Source organism: Lepus europaeus, chromosome 1 (genome assembly GCF_033115175.1).
Source record: "Lepus europaeus isolate LE1 chromosome 1, mLepTim1.pri, whole genome shotgun sequence".
Classification (NCBI taxonomy): Eukaryota; Metazoa; Chordata; class Mammalia; order Lagomorpha; family Leporidae; genus Lepus; species Lepus europaeus.
In genome coordinates this window covers 131,934,133-131,948,720 of record NC_084827.1, presented here as the reverse complement: position 1 = coordinate 131,948,720, position 14,588 = coordinate 131,934,133, and the positions used below count along the sequence as shown (strand labels likewise).

At 35.9% G+C, this 14,588-nt stretch overlaps 1 protein-coding gene across 5 annotated transcripts in view; it reads right to left on the bottom strand.

Annotated features, from left to right (window-relative positions):
* Positions 1-14,588, bottom strand: part of GULP1 (GULP PTB domain containing engulfment adaptor 1) — a 319,549-nt gene that overhangs the window by 93,163 nt on the left and 211,798 nt on the right. For all 5 annotated transcript variants that reach the window (XM_062188944.1, XM_062188983.1, XM_062188954.1 and 2 more), the window contains 2 exons: positions 13,103-13,177; positions 4,151-4,212 (listed from right to left, as the gene is read on the bottom strand). In XM_062188944.1, the coding sequence (XP_062044928.1) occupies positions 4,151-4,212; positions 13,103-13,130 (90 nt within the window). In that variant the 5' untranslated portion in view covers positions 13,131-13,177. The remainder of the gene's footprint in view (positions 1-4,150; positions 4,213-13,102; positions 13,178-14,588) is intronic.

Sequence of the window (14,588 nt, the reverse complement as noted above, 5' to 3'; positions counted from 1 at the left end):
GTAAATCCTCCGCCTTTGGCACTGGCATCCCATGTGGGCACCGGTTCTGGTCTCAGTTGCTCCTCTTCCCATCCAGCCCTCTGCTGTGGCCTGAGAAAGCAGTGGAGGATGGCCCAAGTCCTTGGGCCGGGGCCCCTGCACCCGCACGGGAGACCTAGAAGAAGCTCCTGGCTCCTGGCTTCAGATCGATGCAGCTCCAGTCATTGCAGCCATTTGGGGAGTGAACCAGCAGATGGAAGACCTCTCTCTCTCCCTCTCACTGTCTGTAACTCTACCTCTCAAATAAATAAATAAAACCTTAAAAAAAAAAGCAGGCTTCCATTTAAAGACTGGGGTTTTCAAACTTTTAACTGTTATCCACTATTATACGAAAACACTGATGTCAACAATCTCACTTTTCAAAACAAGACATTTCAAACTGATATTTTATAACCTCACTGTTGTTTATAGCCCTTGCCCATCCCTGTGGAACACTGGTTTTCTACTTTTTACTTGTAGAACATCATGGTTAGTGATTATAAAGCAAATTCAAAGTATGTTATCACAAAAATTAAAAGAAAAGAAAGGGAAGAAGAAAGGAAGGAAGGAAGAAGTGAGGGAAGATTGAGGAAGGGAGCATGTTATGTATGGTTATCTTCTTAGAACTCTATGAAATGCATGGAATCAGATCTATTTATATTAATAAAAATTAAAAATCAAATAAATAGTAATTGTGAATTCATGTGAAAATTATAATTCTATAAACAGATCCATAAAAAGCAATGAGTTCGAAGTAGTAATCAAAAGTCTTCCATTAAAGAAAAGTTCAGGACCTGATGACTTTACAACTGAATTCTACAAACATTTAAAGAGCAACAAACTCGGGGTCGGCGCTGTGGTGTAGTGGGTAAAGCCACCGCCTGCAGTGCCAGCGAATCCTGACTGCTCTGTTTCTGAACCAGCTCTCTGCTGTGGCCTGGGAAAGCAGTGGAAGATGGTCCAAGTCCTTGGGCCCCTGCACCCATGTGGGAGACCCAGTAGGAGCTCCTGGCTCCTGGCTTTGGATCAGCCCAGCTCCAGCCATTGAGGCCATTTGGGGAGTGAACCAGTGGATGGATGGAAGACCTCTCTCTCTCTGTCTCTCTGCATCTGCCTCTCTGTAACTCTGTCTTTCAAATAAATAAATAAATCTTTTTTAAAAATAATAAAGAGCAGCAAGCTCAAATGCTTTTCAAACTATTCAAAAATTATTGAACAGGATACAACTTTACCAAATGTCTTTTTATGAAGTCAGCACCTCTCTTATAGCAAAACTCCCACAAAAAAAAAAAAATGCTATATGCTCCATGAAAAGAAAATGGTGGACATATATTCTTGATGAACATAGATGCAAGTATTCTCAATGAAACACTAACAAACCAAATCCAACTCCACAACAGAAAGATCATCCATCACAATCAAGTGTGATTTACTCTAGAGATGCACGAGTGGTTCGACATTTAGAAATCAATAAATGTCATAAATTACATTAACGAAATGAGGAACAAAAACCATATGGGTACCTCAGTAGATGCAGAGAAAACATCTGATAAGATTCAACATCTCTTCATGAATAAAACATTCCACAAATTATGTGCAGAAGGAACATACCTCAAAATGATAAAGGCTACACATGACAAACCAACAGCTAATATCATGCTGAATGAGAAAAAGCTGAGAACATCTCCTCTCAGAGCTGGAACAAGACACAGATTTCCACTTTCACCACTCTCAGTCAATATAGAATTGGAAGGATTAGCCAGATTAATTAGGAAAGAGAAATAAAGTACATCAAAGCTGGAAAGTCAGAAGTCAAAAGATTCATGTTTACAGGTGCCATCATGTTATACATAGTTAGGAAAAACCCAACACTCCATCAAAAAGGAGTTAGAACCAATAAACCAATTCAGTAAAATTGCAGATTACAAAATAAGCATATAAAAACAGTAGCTTTTTGTATGTTAATGATGAACTCTCTGAAAGATAAATCAAGAAAGAAATAGTAGTTACAATAGCCTTCAAAATATGAGATTTTAGGAATAAATTTAACAAAGAAGTGAAAGATCTCTTCAATGAAAATCATAAAAAGTTGATGAATGAAATCATCAAGAACACACACAAAAAATGGAAAGCTATTCCTTGCTCATGGGTTGGAAGAATTAATATCGTTACAATGTCTCTGCTACCTAAAGTACTCTACAGATTCAGTGGAGGAATGAAGGAGTGAAGGAATGAAGAAAGAAAGGAAGGAAGGAAGGAAACAGAGAAGGAGGAAGGGAGGGACGGGTGGAGTTAGGGAAGTACGACTTTATTCTTAGAACTGTATCTATGAACTTCACTGAATTTGTTCTCCTTATATTAATATCACATTAACATTAATATCACATTAACATAAGAATTAATAAAAATTGTTTCACAAAAAAGAAAAATGCAATTCTGACATAATATTAAAAACAGTGTGCACTTTAAAGTAATAGATTTCCAGATTCAATATTCTACTATATGGTTTTCACATAGTTTGTCAGTACAAAATAGGAAGATGTTTGGGAGAGCTGGAGAGTAACTTACGCAACTGATGAGACTGTTCACACGAAATAATGGCACTCAGTGTTCACGTTAGCATCACAGGAAGTACCTAACACTGTGCTGATCTCAGAGCATTTGCTTCATACAAAATCAGCAAGAAAAGATAGAGTTGCTGCAGTCTACAAAACTGGCTGCTGAGCACAGCTATGGAAGAACTTCTAGACGGTCTTAAAATGCTTCTTCCTGCTGATGCAGACACAGACCAGCACTCCAGAGTGCCCCTATTAAACACCATTGATTTTCTGTTCAGTGAATGTTTTTTCTGTTTTTCCTGAAATAATTCCTGTTTAATCTCATTACAGTCCAGTGCATAGTTTACTAACACACAATCCCTCAAAGTTCTCGTCAAAACATAATTTTTGTTTTCCCCTGTCCTGTCTCCAAAGTTCAGTTGCTTCAGTTAGGCTCACATAGTCGATCTCAACTTTTTAACTGGGATTTTTGGTCTTCCTCTAAATTTCGATAGAAATTTCTCAAAAAACCACTTCAGATTTGGTGTTCACTGACTATGAAATAATACTTTAAAGAAGTCCCTTTTATAAATTGCATTCTTCTGTTTGTCCAGAAGAACAACAAATTAGATCTTTAAAGACGTGGAGTGGGGCCAGCACTGTGGCGCAGTGGGTTAAAGCCCTGGCCTGAAGCGCCAGCATCCCATATGGGCACCGGTTCTAGTCCCAGCGGCTCCTCTTCTGATCCAGCTCTCTGCTATGGCCTGGGAAAGCAGCAGAAGATGGCCCAAGTCCTTGGGCCCCTGCACCCACGTGGGAGACCCCCAATGAAGCTCCTGGCTCCTGGCTTTGGATCAGCACAGCTCCGGCCATTGCAGCCATCTGGGGAGTGAACCAATGGATGGAAGACCTCTCTCTCTGTCTCTACCTCTCTAACTCTGGCTTTCAAATAAATAAAATGAATCTTAGGAAAAAGAAAAAAAAAAAAAAGATGTGGTATGTAGATTGCTCTGCTTCTCTACTAGGAAAGGAGGGTGGGAAATAAGGTTATGCTCTTAGAATTGTACTTATGAACTACATAGAATCTGTTCTCTTTACATTAATAATAAAAAAAATTAAATGCAGTAGCTTAAGCAATAGAGCAATGAAATATTGCACTGTAAATTTTTCTGCTTTTTAAAATTTTTCTTTGTTTCTGTTTTCTTGTATAATTATTACATTAGCAATTTTTCTCATTTTTCTCATGTCCAGCTTAGAATTATAGTTAGACTGTGTAATGCAAATTTAAAATGTTTTTCAAACAAGATGATTTGTTAGTTGTTTGGTTTCCTACAGGTCATGCCACACAAAATAATTTTAACAACACCAAAATCATTTAAGAAAATACAAAAGGAAGGAGGCAAACTATCCATGTTTGCAGATGATTTTAATACACTTTTTAAAAAGAAGTAATTTACTTGGAGACAAAAGCAATATTCCATTCTAAAAACTGCATTATTATCTTTTTAATTTTAAATCAGTGCATAAACAATCTCTGTGAGACCAATAAGGAATAAAATAAAAGGAAATTAAAAAACCATATGAGCCATTTTTACCTTTGCATTATAGGGGATGTAATGCTTTGATAAAGCTTCAGGAGTATGCATCCATGTTTTGTCTGCAATGAAAAATATACAGCATTAAATTAAATTACAGGTTCTTATGGTGTCATACTTAAGCATTAGCATCTGAGGGGTATGAGATGGGTGACAATGTTTATAATTTTGAGAGTCTTTTGCTAAACTAAGAATAACCAATCAAATAAATGAGCAATGTAACTGGAGAGGAATTACAGAATTCTTTCCTTGGTATGAACCTATCTAGCTTTTATTTATTCAAGTAATACAAATGTCGCTGAATTTTTCAAGAATACATAAAAATAACAACATCAGTGGGCTATGAGGAATTATATCTTATTATGCTACCAAAACAATTATCATCTCTCACTTTATGCTCTCATGAATTACAGGATACTTTTCTTCACTCCCAGAACAATAGATAGTAATCTGTTCTTTACTCATTGTGATTATCATTTTTAGCAGCAAAACTTAACTATGCTATTAAAAGTTTAACACTAAACTAAGAAACACATTTGTATAAGGTGAAATAAATCAATCTGCTACGTTCATTGAGAGACCAATGTAATACTGGGACAATCATTCTAAAAATAGAATCACACTGAATGAAAACCTACTATCAGAAGATTTACATATAAATAATCTTAAATTCAGTAATTTTAAATGTTTCTTAGATATGGGTAATAAAATATTAGGAATAAAAGTAACTCTGGCACAGTAGGTTAATCCTCCGCCTATGGCACCTGCATCCCGTCTGGATGCCGATTCAAGTCCCAGCTGCTCCTCTTCCAGTCTCTGTTATGGGGAGTGAACCAGTGGAAGAAAGACCTTTCTCTCTGTCTTTCCTTCTCTCTGTCTATAACTCTACCTCTCAAATAAATAAATAAATAATATTTTTAAAAAAGCATAGAAGATAATGTAACTAATTTGTATCATATATTCCTTACAATTTGTTTTCATATTGAGATTATTTATATTTAAGTTGATTATTGAACTTTATAAATTTATTCCAACTATCTCCTCAAATATTTTGTGTACTGAATAAGGGAAAGAAAAAACATTAAGATTACACCCCCAAAACTGACTTAAGATTAAGACTTATTGGTCATCAATTGCATTTTGTCTCAATTGGTACACATTACTACAGTTTTGGGTGTACTTATTTCCATGGAATTTAAAATTTTTGAACCAGTGTTGTACACAGGACAAACCAAATGAATAGTTTACCATTAAAAATATTAAATAAATACACAGCGAAAAGGAATACTAGATTATTAGCAAAGTATTTTTAATGTTTAATGTACCACATTCTTAAATGGTGTAAGTAAAGAATCTGAAAACGCTAATATTTTTTCTCAGACTTGAGGAATCTGTAAACACAAAGAAAATGGCATATGTCCTGAGAATATTAAGTATTATATAACAGTTGAAGGATAATGCACTATATTTATGTTAAACGTGTGTATGGCATAGAATGCAAATATAAAAGAATTTCTAATACAAAACACGAAGGCTAAATAACACTGGGGCTATTTCAGACCACTGGATGAAATATTTTGAAAAGCAATTTATCATAAGTTTCAAAAAGCAATATTGATATTGACATTTAATGGGTGAAATATTTATTTTTTGTAAAGATTTTCATTTAATTATATTTCTATGATTGCTAATGGATAGTAATGTGATATGATTAAATCATGAATAGTTTGTGCCTGGATTTGGGATGGAGTCTGGTCTTGTATAATAAAATTAATAAACCACAGTACTGAACAACAAAACAACAAAAACGTCAACCAACTAATTTTGGAAAAAAGACACCATAATTCTCTTTTTATGCCTTCACTCAATTCTTTTCATGTCTTGTCTCCAAATCATACAACATTTCTCAAAAGGATGTAAATTCTGACTAAAGTCTGAATATGATGGTTCATAACAATTCTGAGACAGAGAGTATTACCTTTTCTTGTCATCCACTACTATTTTTCTTTTTTTAATGATTTATTTATTTATTTGAAAGGCAGAGTTACAAAGAGGCAAAGAGAGAGAGAGAGAGAAAGAGCAAGAGAATTCTTCCATCCTCTGGTTCACTCCCCCAAAAGGCTGCAACGGCCAGAGCTGTGCCAATACAAAGAGAAGCCTCCTCCTGGTCTCCCATGTAGGTGCAGGGGCCCAAGAATTTGGGCCATCCTCCACTGCTTTCCCAGGCCACAGCAGAGGGCTAGATCAGAGGTGGAGCATCCCGGTCTCGAAACAGCGCCCATACGGGATGCCGGCACTGCAGGCAGCCGCCCTACCTGCCACGCAACAGTGCTGGCCCGGGAAGTACCATTTCTCACAGGACCCTTGGGACAGGGTGGTGGATAATTCCTAATTGATTTGTCTTTTCAGGAAACATATCGCTAATCAAGTGTGTGGGCTGTAGTTCCAGCCACTATTATTAAAAATTGATGATATCACCTTTACTATTGTCTCATATTGCTGTGATCTGGAAAAAGGGTAGGTATGTTCAGCTGCTTCTGGTATATAAACAAAATTATAATTAGCTTATTGATGGATAAACTAGTTTCCACAATGCCAAAAATCTGCATTCACTCAAAACCAAATGTTAATATTTTAGTGGTTGGTCAGTACATAGCCCCTAGCATAGGCAGTACACTTATAAAGTATTTCCAAAATGATTCCTTACTATCAGCCTAGTTTATACATGGGTAAAAGAAAAGACGTCACAGAGCAAGACTTTTTTACATTAACTCATATATATGTGTGGGTGAACCTTGAGGTGAGTCCTGAGAAGCTGACCCGTGGTCATTACACGTGCCACAGAAACAATTAGACAAATGGAACGAATGCAAAAATGGGAATACAGACACTCCCAAATATATTATCCTTCTTTGAAATTAAAATAAAATCTCCAACCGAATACGAATACCCACATAAATGGAAATGTCAACATCTAAAATGTTTGACAAATGTCAAACCATGCTGACTGCTGTGTCAACAAATTCAGGCTTTCAAAATGCATTTAGATTAAGGTCTCATCAAAAAAGATGCAGAACTTCACTAAACTTATTTATTACCAGAGGTCAACATAGTGAAAGCACCTGCCTTACATGTATTAAGTGCTGTTGGATGAATAGATGCATTTCAATTAAATTTTCGTTGAAAGAAAAATAATATTTAAATATTGAATTTTAAATGCTCCATAAAATGATTAAATCAGCTTACCATGATGTAGACTGATTAAGTCAACAAAAGTATAATTGAGTGTGTTTATTCACATGCTATGTTTTATCCATGTTAATAAAAGATTTATTTTAATGTGCAAATAGAATATATAACATTTTAAAAGTCAGGAGCCGATGTTGTGGTATAGCAGGTTAAGCTGCTGCCTGAGATGCTGACACCCCATATATGTGCTTATTCAAGTTCTATTTCAGTTTCCATCCAGCTCCCCGCTAATGGGCCTGGGAAAGCAGAAGATGGCCCAAGTGCTCACATGTGGGAGAACTGGAAGACTTTTCTGGCTCCTCACTTTCTCTTGGCAAGGCCATGGCCATTGCACATATTTGGGGAAGGAATCAGTGGATGGAAAAATCTCTCTCTCCCTCTCTCTCTCTATCACTTCTCAGCCCCCAACCTTGCCTTTCAAATAAATTTAAAAAAAAATTTAAAAATTAAAAGAGAAAGATAACATAGGGAAAGAATCTAAAAATAAATACACTTATTAAAATTTAATCTAGGGGTAGTAGTGATATGGCATAGTGGGTAAAGCTGCCACCTGCGTTGCGAGCTCCCACATGGGAGCTGGTTCAAATCTTGGCTGCTCTACTTCTGATCCAGCTTCCTGATGATGCACCCCGGAAAGCAGTAGAAGATGGCTCAAGGCCCTGGGCCCTGGCACCCAAGTGGGAGACATGGAAGAGGCTCCAGGCTCCTGGCTTCAGATTGGCCCAGCTCTGGCTGTTGCAACCATCTGGCGAGTGAGCCAGCAGATGTAAGATCTCTCTCTCTCTCTCTCTCTCTTTCTCTCTCTCTCTCTCTCTCTCTCTCTCTGCCTCTGCTTCTCTCTAACTCCAACTTTCAAATAAATAAATAACTTTAAAAAAATTTAAAAATAAATATGGGACTGGTGTCATCACAGAGTGGGTAAAACCATTGCCTATAATGCCAGAATCTCAAGTGGGTGCTGATTCATGTCCTAGCTGCTCCACTTCAGATCCACCTTCCTGCTAATGGAGTGGGAAAAGCAGTGAAAGACGGTATAAATGTTTCGGTTCCTGCTACCCACGTGAGACCTGGATGAAGCTCCTGGCTTTGGCCTGGCTTAGTACTAGTCAGGGAATGAACCAGTGGATGGAAGATGTCTCTCTGTGTCTCTCCCTTTGTAACAGACTTTCAAAACAAATAAATAAATCCTAAAAAAAATTAATCTGTGATTATGATAGACTAACTTTTAAAGAGCTTTACAATATAGATAAAATTATGCAATTCTGATATAGTCTGTTTTTTCAGAATATCTAAGCAACTCTAACATAATGTGAACATTTGAAAAGAAAAATCAGTGAAGTATTTGGCTAATTCAATTGAATAACAAATAAGTAACTCAGATATTTATCAAAAACAAAGACTATGGGTAAGTTTTAAATTGATTTTTTTAGGTTTTTGAGGTAGAGGATTACTTATTAAGATTGCATGCACATGATGACCAAGTAAACTGAGTCTTCTATGAAATGTTTCTTATAGAAGACCATTTGCTTTATTTAGAATACTTATTATGGTATATATTAATGCTAGTTTTTGGAAAATGACCTGAATTATGTATTCTCTTAAGGATAACATTATAGCTCCAGGTAGTCAGGATCTATGAACTCTCTCTAAAATTCATGTTTTTCCATTTCAAATTAAAATTCATTCACCCAATGCCATCGTTTGAAACCAGGAGCAGAGAAGTTCTAGGAATTTTTCTTCAATATCCTTAGTCAGAGTCAGAATAGATTGAGGGGCCGGTGCCGAGGCTCACTTGGTTAATCCTCCACCTGCAGCGCCGGAATCCCATATGGGCGCCCGGTTCTAGTCCCAGTTGCTCCTCTTCCAGTCTAGCTCTCTGCTGTGACCAGGAGGGCAGTGGAGGATGGGCCAAGTGCTTGGACCAGGAGGAAGCTCCTGGCTCCTGGCTTCGGATTGGCGCAGCTCCAGCCGTTGTGGCCATTTGGGGAGTGAACCAACAAAAGGAAGAACTTTCTCTCTGTCTCTCTCTCACTATCTATAACTCTACCTGTCAAATAAAAAAAAAAAAAAAGAATGGATTGAAGATATATGGTAGAACTTCCAAGATCAGGTTTTAACTCAGAGTTGAAACACAACATTGATAATAATTTCTTGCAAGAATATTAAGTCATTAGACTTTCAAAATAAAAAAAAAGAAAGTTTAAAAGAGTGAAGCAAAATAGGAAATAATAAATACTGCTGATTCTTCATTCTTCAATTTTCCCCATCATGGTTATCCTTCTGAATTCAAATGAAACAAATATGTAGCTGCTGGTTATTTGTGTCACTTTTAAAGCCTTGGGATTTCTCAATGAAAACCATTTTGAATACCCTTCAAATAAATAGTTAATTAGAAATGAGTTTTCACAAAAATTAAATTGTAAGCATATATAAACATCTAAAACCATTTTTGAAAATAAAAGAGCATGATTATAGTCATACTTTCTGATATAAAATTTCAATAACTATTAAAACATCTTCAACATATCACAGAAAAATTTCTAGGCTTGTTAGTAGTAAAGGGTATAAAAAGAAACATTATTTTACTTTTGGCCTATGTTTCAAATGAGAAGCAAAATACAGACTGTAGTCAATATCATTTTGGTTTCTCCTTATTCAGAAAATAAGTAAGGAATTTCTAGCTTCCTGGGATTGCATTAAAGTCACATTATCGAAATTCCTACTAAAACATTGCTCTCCCATATCATATGCAAAAGCCTAAACCTCTGTCATGATAGTGACAAAGAGTTAATAATTTGAGTAATTCCATTATAATTTTTGGTAATTGTACTTGGATTCTTTCCTATATTAAGTCAATGACCTTATAATTTTACTCCCATTTGTCCTTCATTAAACCTAGCCCAAGGCTCAATGGCTGCCCTTCAAACACTGAAAAAGAGTTCCCATTAGACACACAAAGAGTTCTCAGCTATACTTCCTGTGTTGAAAATCCTTACATTATCCTGTCTTTCTCACCTGGACATTTAAAAATGAACAGATTAATCTTTTACATCCTATAAAGAGAGAACACACCTTGCCTGACTGCATGGAACAGATCACTCTAGTCCCTGGCTCTGCACTGTTCATTATCCACATATTAGAATATGAATTGGATTTTTGATAATCCAACATAATACTGAATGGGGAAAAGGTGAAAGCATTTCCCCTAAGAAATGAAACTAAAGAAGGATGTCCACTTTCACCACTTGTATTCAATATGATATTGGAAATAATTGCAAGAACAATTAGGGAAGAGAAAGAAATAAAGGGCATCAAAATTGGAAAGGAGGTGAAAATATCCAAGTTTGTAGATCACATGATGTTGTACATGGATTTAGTTTGCTAATATTTAGTTGAGAATTTTTGCATCTCTGGTTATCAAGGATAAATGTAAGACCTGAGCCTATGAAAACGCTGATGGCAAACATAGTGGAAACACTTCAAGACATTGGTGTAGGCAATGATTCCAGTATAAGACCACAGAAGTGCAGCCAATACAAACAAAACTGAAAAAAAGATTATATCAAACACAAAAACATCTACCCAGCAAAGCAAACAATCAGCACACTAATTGAACGCCAACAGAATGGAAGAAAATATTTGCAAGCTACTTCTGGCAAAGATTGATATCCAAAATATATGAGAAACTAAAAACACTCAAGAACAACAAAAAAATCATAAACCCTGTTAGGAATGGGCAAAGGACTTGGATAGTTCTCAAATGGCCAAAAAATATATGAAAAAATTTCTCAATATCAACAGCCATCAGGGAAACACAAATCTAAAATACAATGAAGTATCATCTCACTGCTGACATAGCAGCTATCTTCAAAAAATACACACAGTAACAAATGTTAGAGGATGTGGATAAAGAGTAAATGTTATATACTATTGGTGGGAATATCAATTAGTATAGTACCTCCAGAAAACAGTTTGGAAATTTCTTAAAAATCTAGAATAATCTATAATAATATAATCCAGCAATCCAACTACTAAGTACATATCCACAAAACATGGAATAATTGTATCAAAACACCTGCTCCACCATGTTTACTGCAGCACTAAGCACAATAGCCAAGATATGGAATCAACCAAGGTGCATATTACCAGATAAATGAAAAAGGAAAATTTTGTAATTTTACACACTAAAGTACTATTCAGCCATAAAAAAGAATGAAAAATGGTCATCTGTACCAAATGGATGGAAATGGAGGACAACATGTTCAATGAAGTAAGTTGGGCACAGAACAACAAATACCTCGTGTTGTCCCTCATATGTGGGAACTAAGAGGAAAAAGCTCAATCTGCACTGAGAATGTGGATTACTAGAGGCTGGGAGGGGTGTGAGGGATAGAGGGAATTTGAATTTTAAAAAAATAAAGGAGACTTGGTGTGGTTCATTAACTGTGACAAGTATATTATACTTGAGATGTTAAAAATAGAGGAAGTTTGGTGTAGGTTATATGGTAACTATGTACTACACAATTTTGTTTTTTAAATTTGAAACTATTCTGAATACCAAGTGTTTTAAAAATGTTCCACTTCCAATTCAGCTCTCTGCTATGGCCTGGGAAAGCAGTAGAAGATGGCCCATGTCCTTGGGCTCCTGCAACCAGTGTGGGAGACCTGGAAGAATCTCCTGGCTCCTGGCTGCAGATCAGCACAGCTCTGGCTCTTGCAGCCACCTAGGGAATGAACCAGTGGATGGAAGACCTCTCTCTCTCTCTCTGTCTCTCTCTCGCTGCCTCTCTGTAACTCTGCCTTTCAAATAAATTGATAAATCTTTAAATATATATATATATATTCTTACGTGAAAATGAATGATAACTTATTTGGGTCTCATTATTATTATTATTATTATTATTATTTTTAATACAGGTAGAGTGGACAGTGAGAGAGAGAGACAGAGAGAAAGGTCTTTCTTTTGCCGTTGGTTCACCCTCCAATGGCCGCCGCGGCCGGCATGCTGTGGCCAGCACACTGCGCTGATCCGAAGGCAGGAGCCACATGCTTCTCCTGGTCTCCTATGGGATGCAGGGCCCAAGCACTTGGGCCATGCTCCACTGCACTCCAGGGCCACAGCAGAGAGCTGGCCTGGAAGAGGGGCAACCGGGACAGAATCCGGCGCCCTGACCGGGACTAGAACCCGGTGTGCCAGCACCGCAAGGCGGAGGATTAGCCTATTGAGCCGCGGCGCCAGCTGGGTCTCATTATTATTAAAACACCCATCAGCATCCTTCCATCAGCAATATTATTGAATAATAGCATACATAAAACACTTACATGTGCACTCATACAAACTCTCATACTCACAAGTTCATTTATATCACTGTAACATTATATAAGCTCCTAGAATTATATGTATTATATGTCTACATAAAGCAAAGTTAGGACTAGGTTTCAGACCATTTTATTCTTTGTAATTTTACAATATAGCATAAAATTATCAGGGGATATATTACCACATATGTCCTGTAAACTAAGTATGATGGATGACTTTGTTCTTTCATTAGGGTGATAACCAGAGAAAGATAACTAGCATTGCTTGCAAATTAGTATTGCCCTCATATGATCACATTCCCAAAAAATAACATTTGATAATAAGATTTGATATCTTAACAACTCTGCTTTATTTTCATAGTCCTTTAAAACATCAATAGTTACCTTTCTTTCTGCTAAAAGCACGGTTCATGATGAGGATCAAGCAAAGAAATGTTCAGTTCAATCACGTTTTATAACCTGTAAAAAATGACAAGATATCAAATATAATTGAGATATTTACTAACCTCTTTTATATTAATTTTCATATTGTAGTTTGATTATGAAGTCTTTTTATTTTTTAATTTTTAAAAACAATATTCTAAAATGTCCCAAACAACACTAAGCAGGAATAATTACCAAAAATCAATATTATGAGTGACATAAGTGGATAAGAATAATAGTATTTCAAACAAAATTCCTCCAATGCTTCCTAATTTTGTCTTTTATATTATAATTCATTACTAATTATATGCATCCACAAATTTGAGGAGAAAGAAGATAAATACTTTTCCTTGAGCTTGCTGATCAGCAGTGTGGTTAAGTTTAGGGTTTTGTTAACAGCAATGTCAGATAAACAAGTCTTTTATTTTGCCTTTAAGATTAAAATCACTTGCGTAAATCCACTCACACATATAAACACATTCATTTTTTATTTAACTGAAAATACAGAGGGTTTTCATGGCTATTACGAAGTCACAATAAGAAGTAAGATGCTAGCAGCATTGATTAGGAACATGGGATGAAATTACCTGATTACTTGAGTTTGTTTTAAAAATGAACACTTGGTACAGTGCTGGTGCATATTCAGTTCAGAAAATACTAGCCACTGGCACTGTTTCAGAGATAGCATGGGGTCCAAATCTAGTGCCCACTTCCATATATGCATTTGTTCACCAAAGAGGTTTTTATAAGGCTCATTTTGCACATTACTACATGGTGGTGAAACTTGGCTAACGAATTTGATTTTCTGTAAACTGGTTGTCCAGCTGAGAAATTTTAATTTTATTTATTTTCTTTATATAAAAACAAAGGATTTCTAGATTACTCCCTGAGAGATAATTCACATTAAGGTCTTAGAAGAAAGTGTTAAGTTGAAATAAACTGGCTTTAATTAGCTTCCTTATACCTACCACAATGTAAGACAGGAATATTTAGAACTATCTTTGATTTGGAATTGTTCTAGAACAACTGTCTTACTCAAGTACACTTGATTAAATTGAAGTGATTTCAGTTTTTCTTTTAACAGAAGTAAGATTAAATATGAGGGGGCTTCAAAATGTTCATGGAGAAAAGGAATTAAAACAAAATTTTTGTTGCAAAAATTTTTAGAAATTCACACATAGTTTTTTATAATGTACATTTTATCTTCTGGCTGGACTAGTTCTAAGATATATTTCACAGTAACTCTAAGGCTTTTTCAGAATTAAAAAATGTTATGCTATTCTTTCTGTCACTTGAATTTTCTCATATTTTAGCATAAATTCAATCATATTAAATAAAATTATGTGTTTAATGTCTGCTCCCATGATAATCCAGAGTCCTGCTTCAACTGAAAGCACACAAAATTCATGTGTTTGATGTGAAAGTCCAATTATGTGGGTTTCTAGTT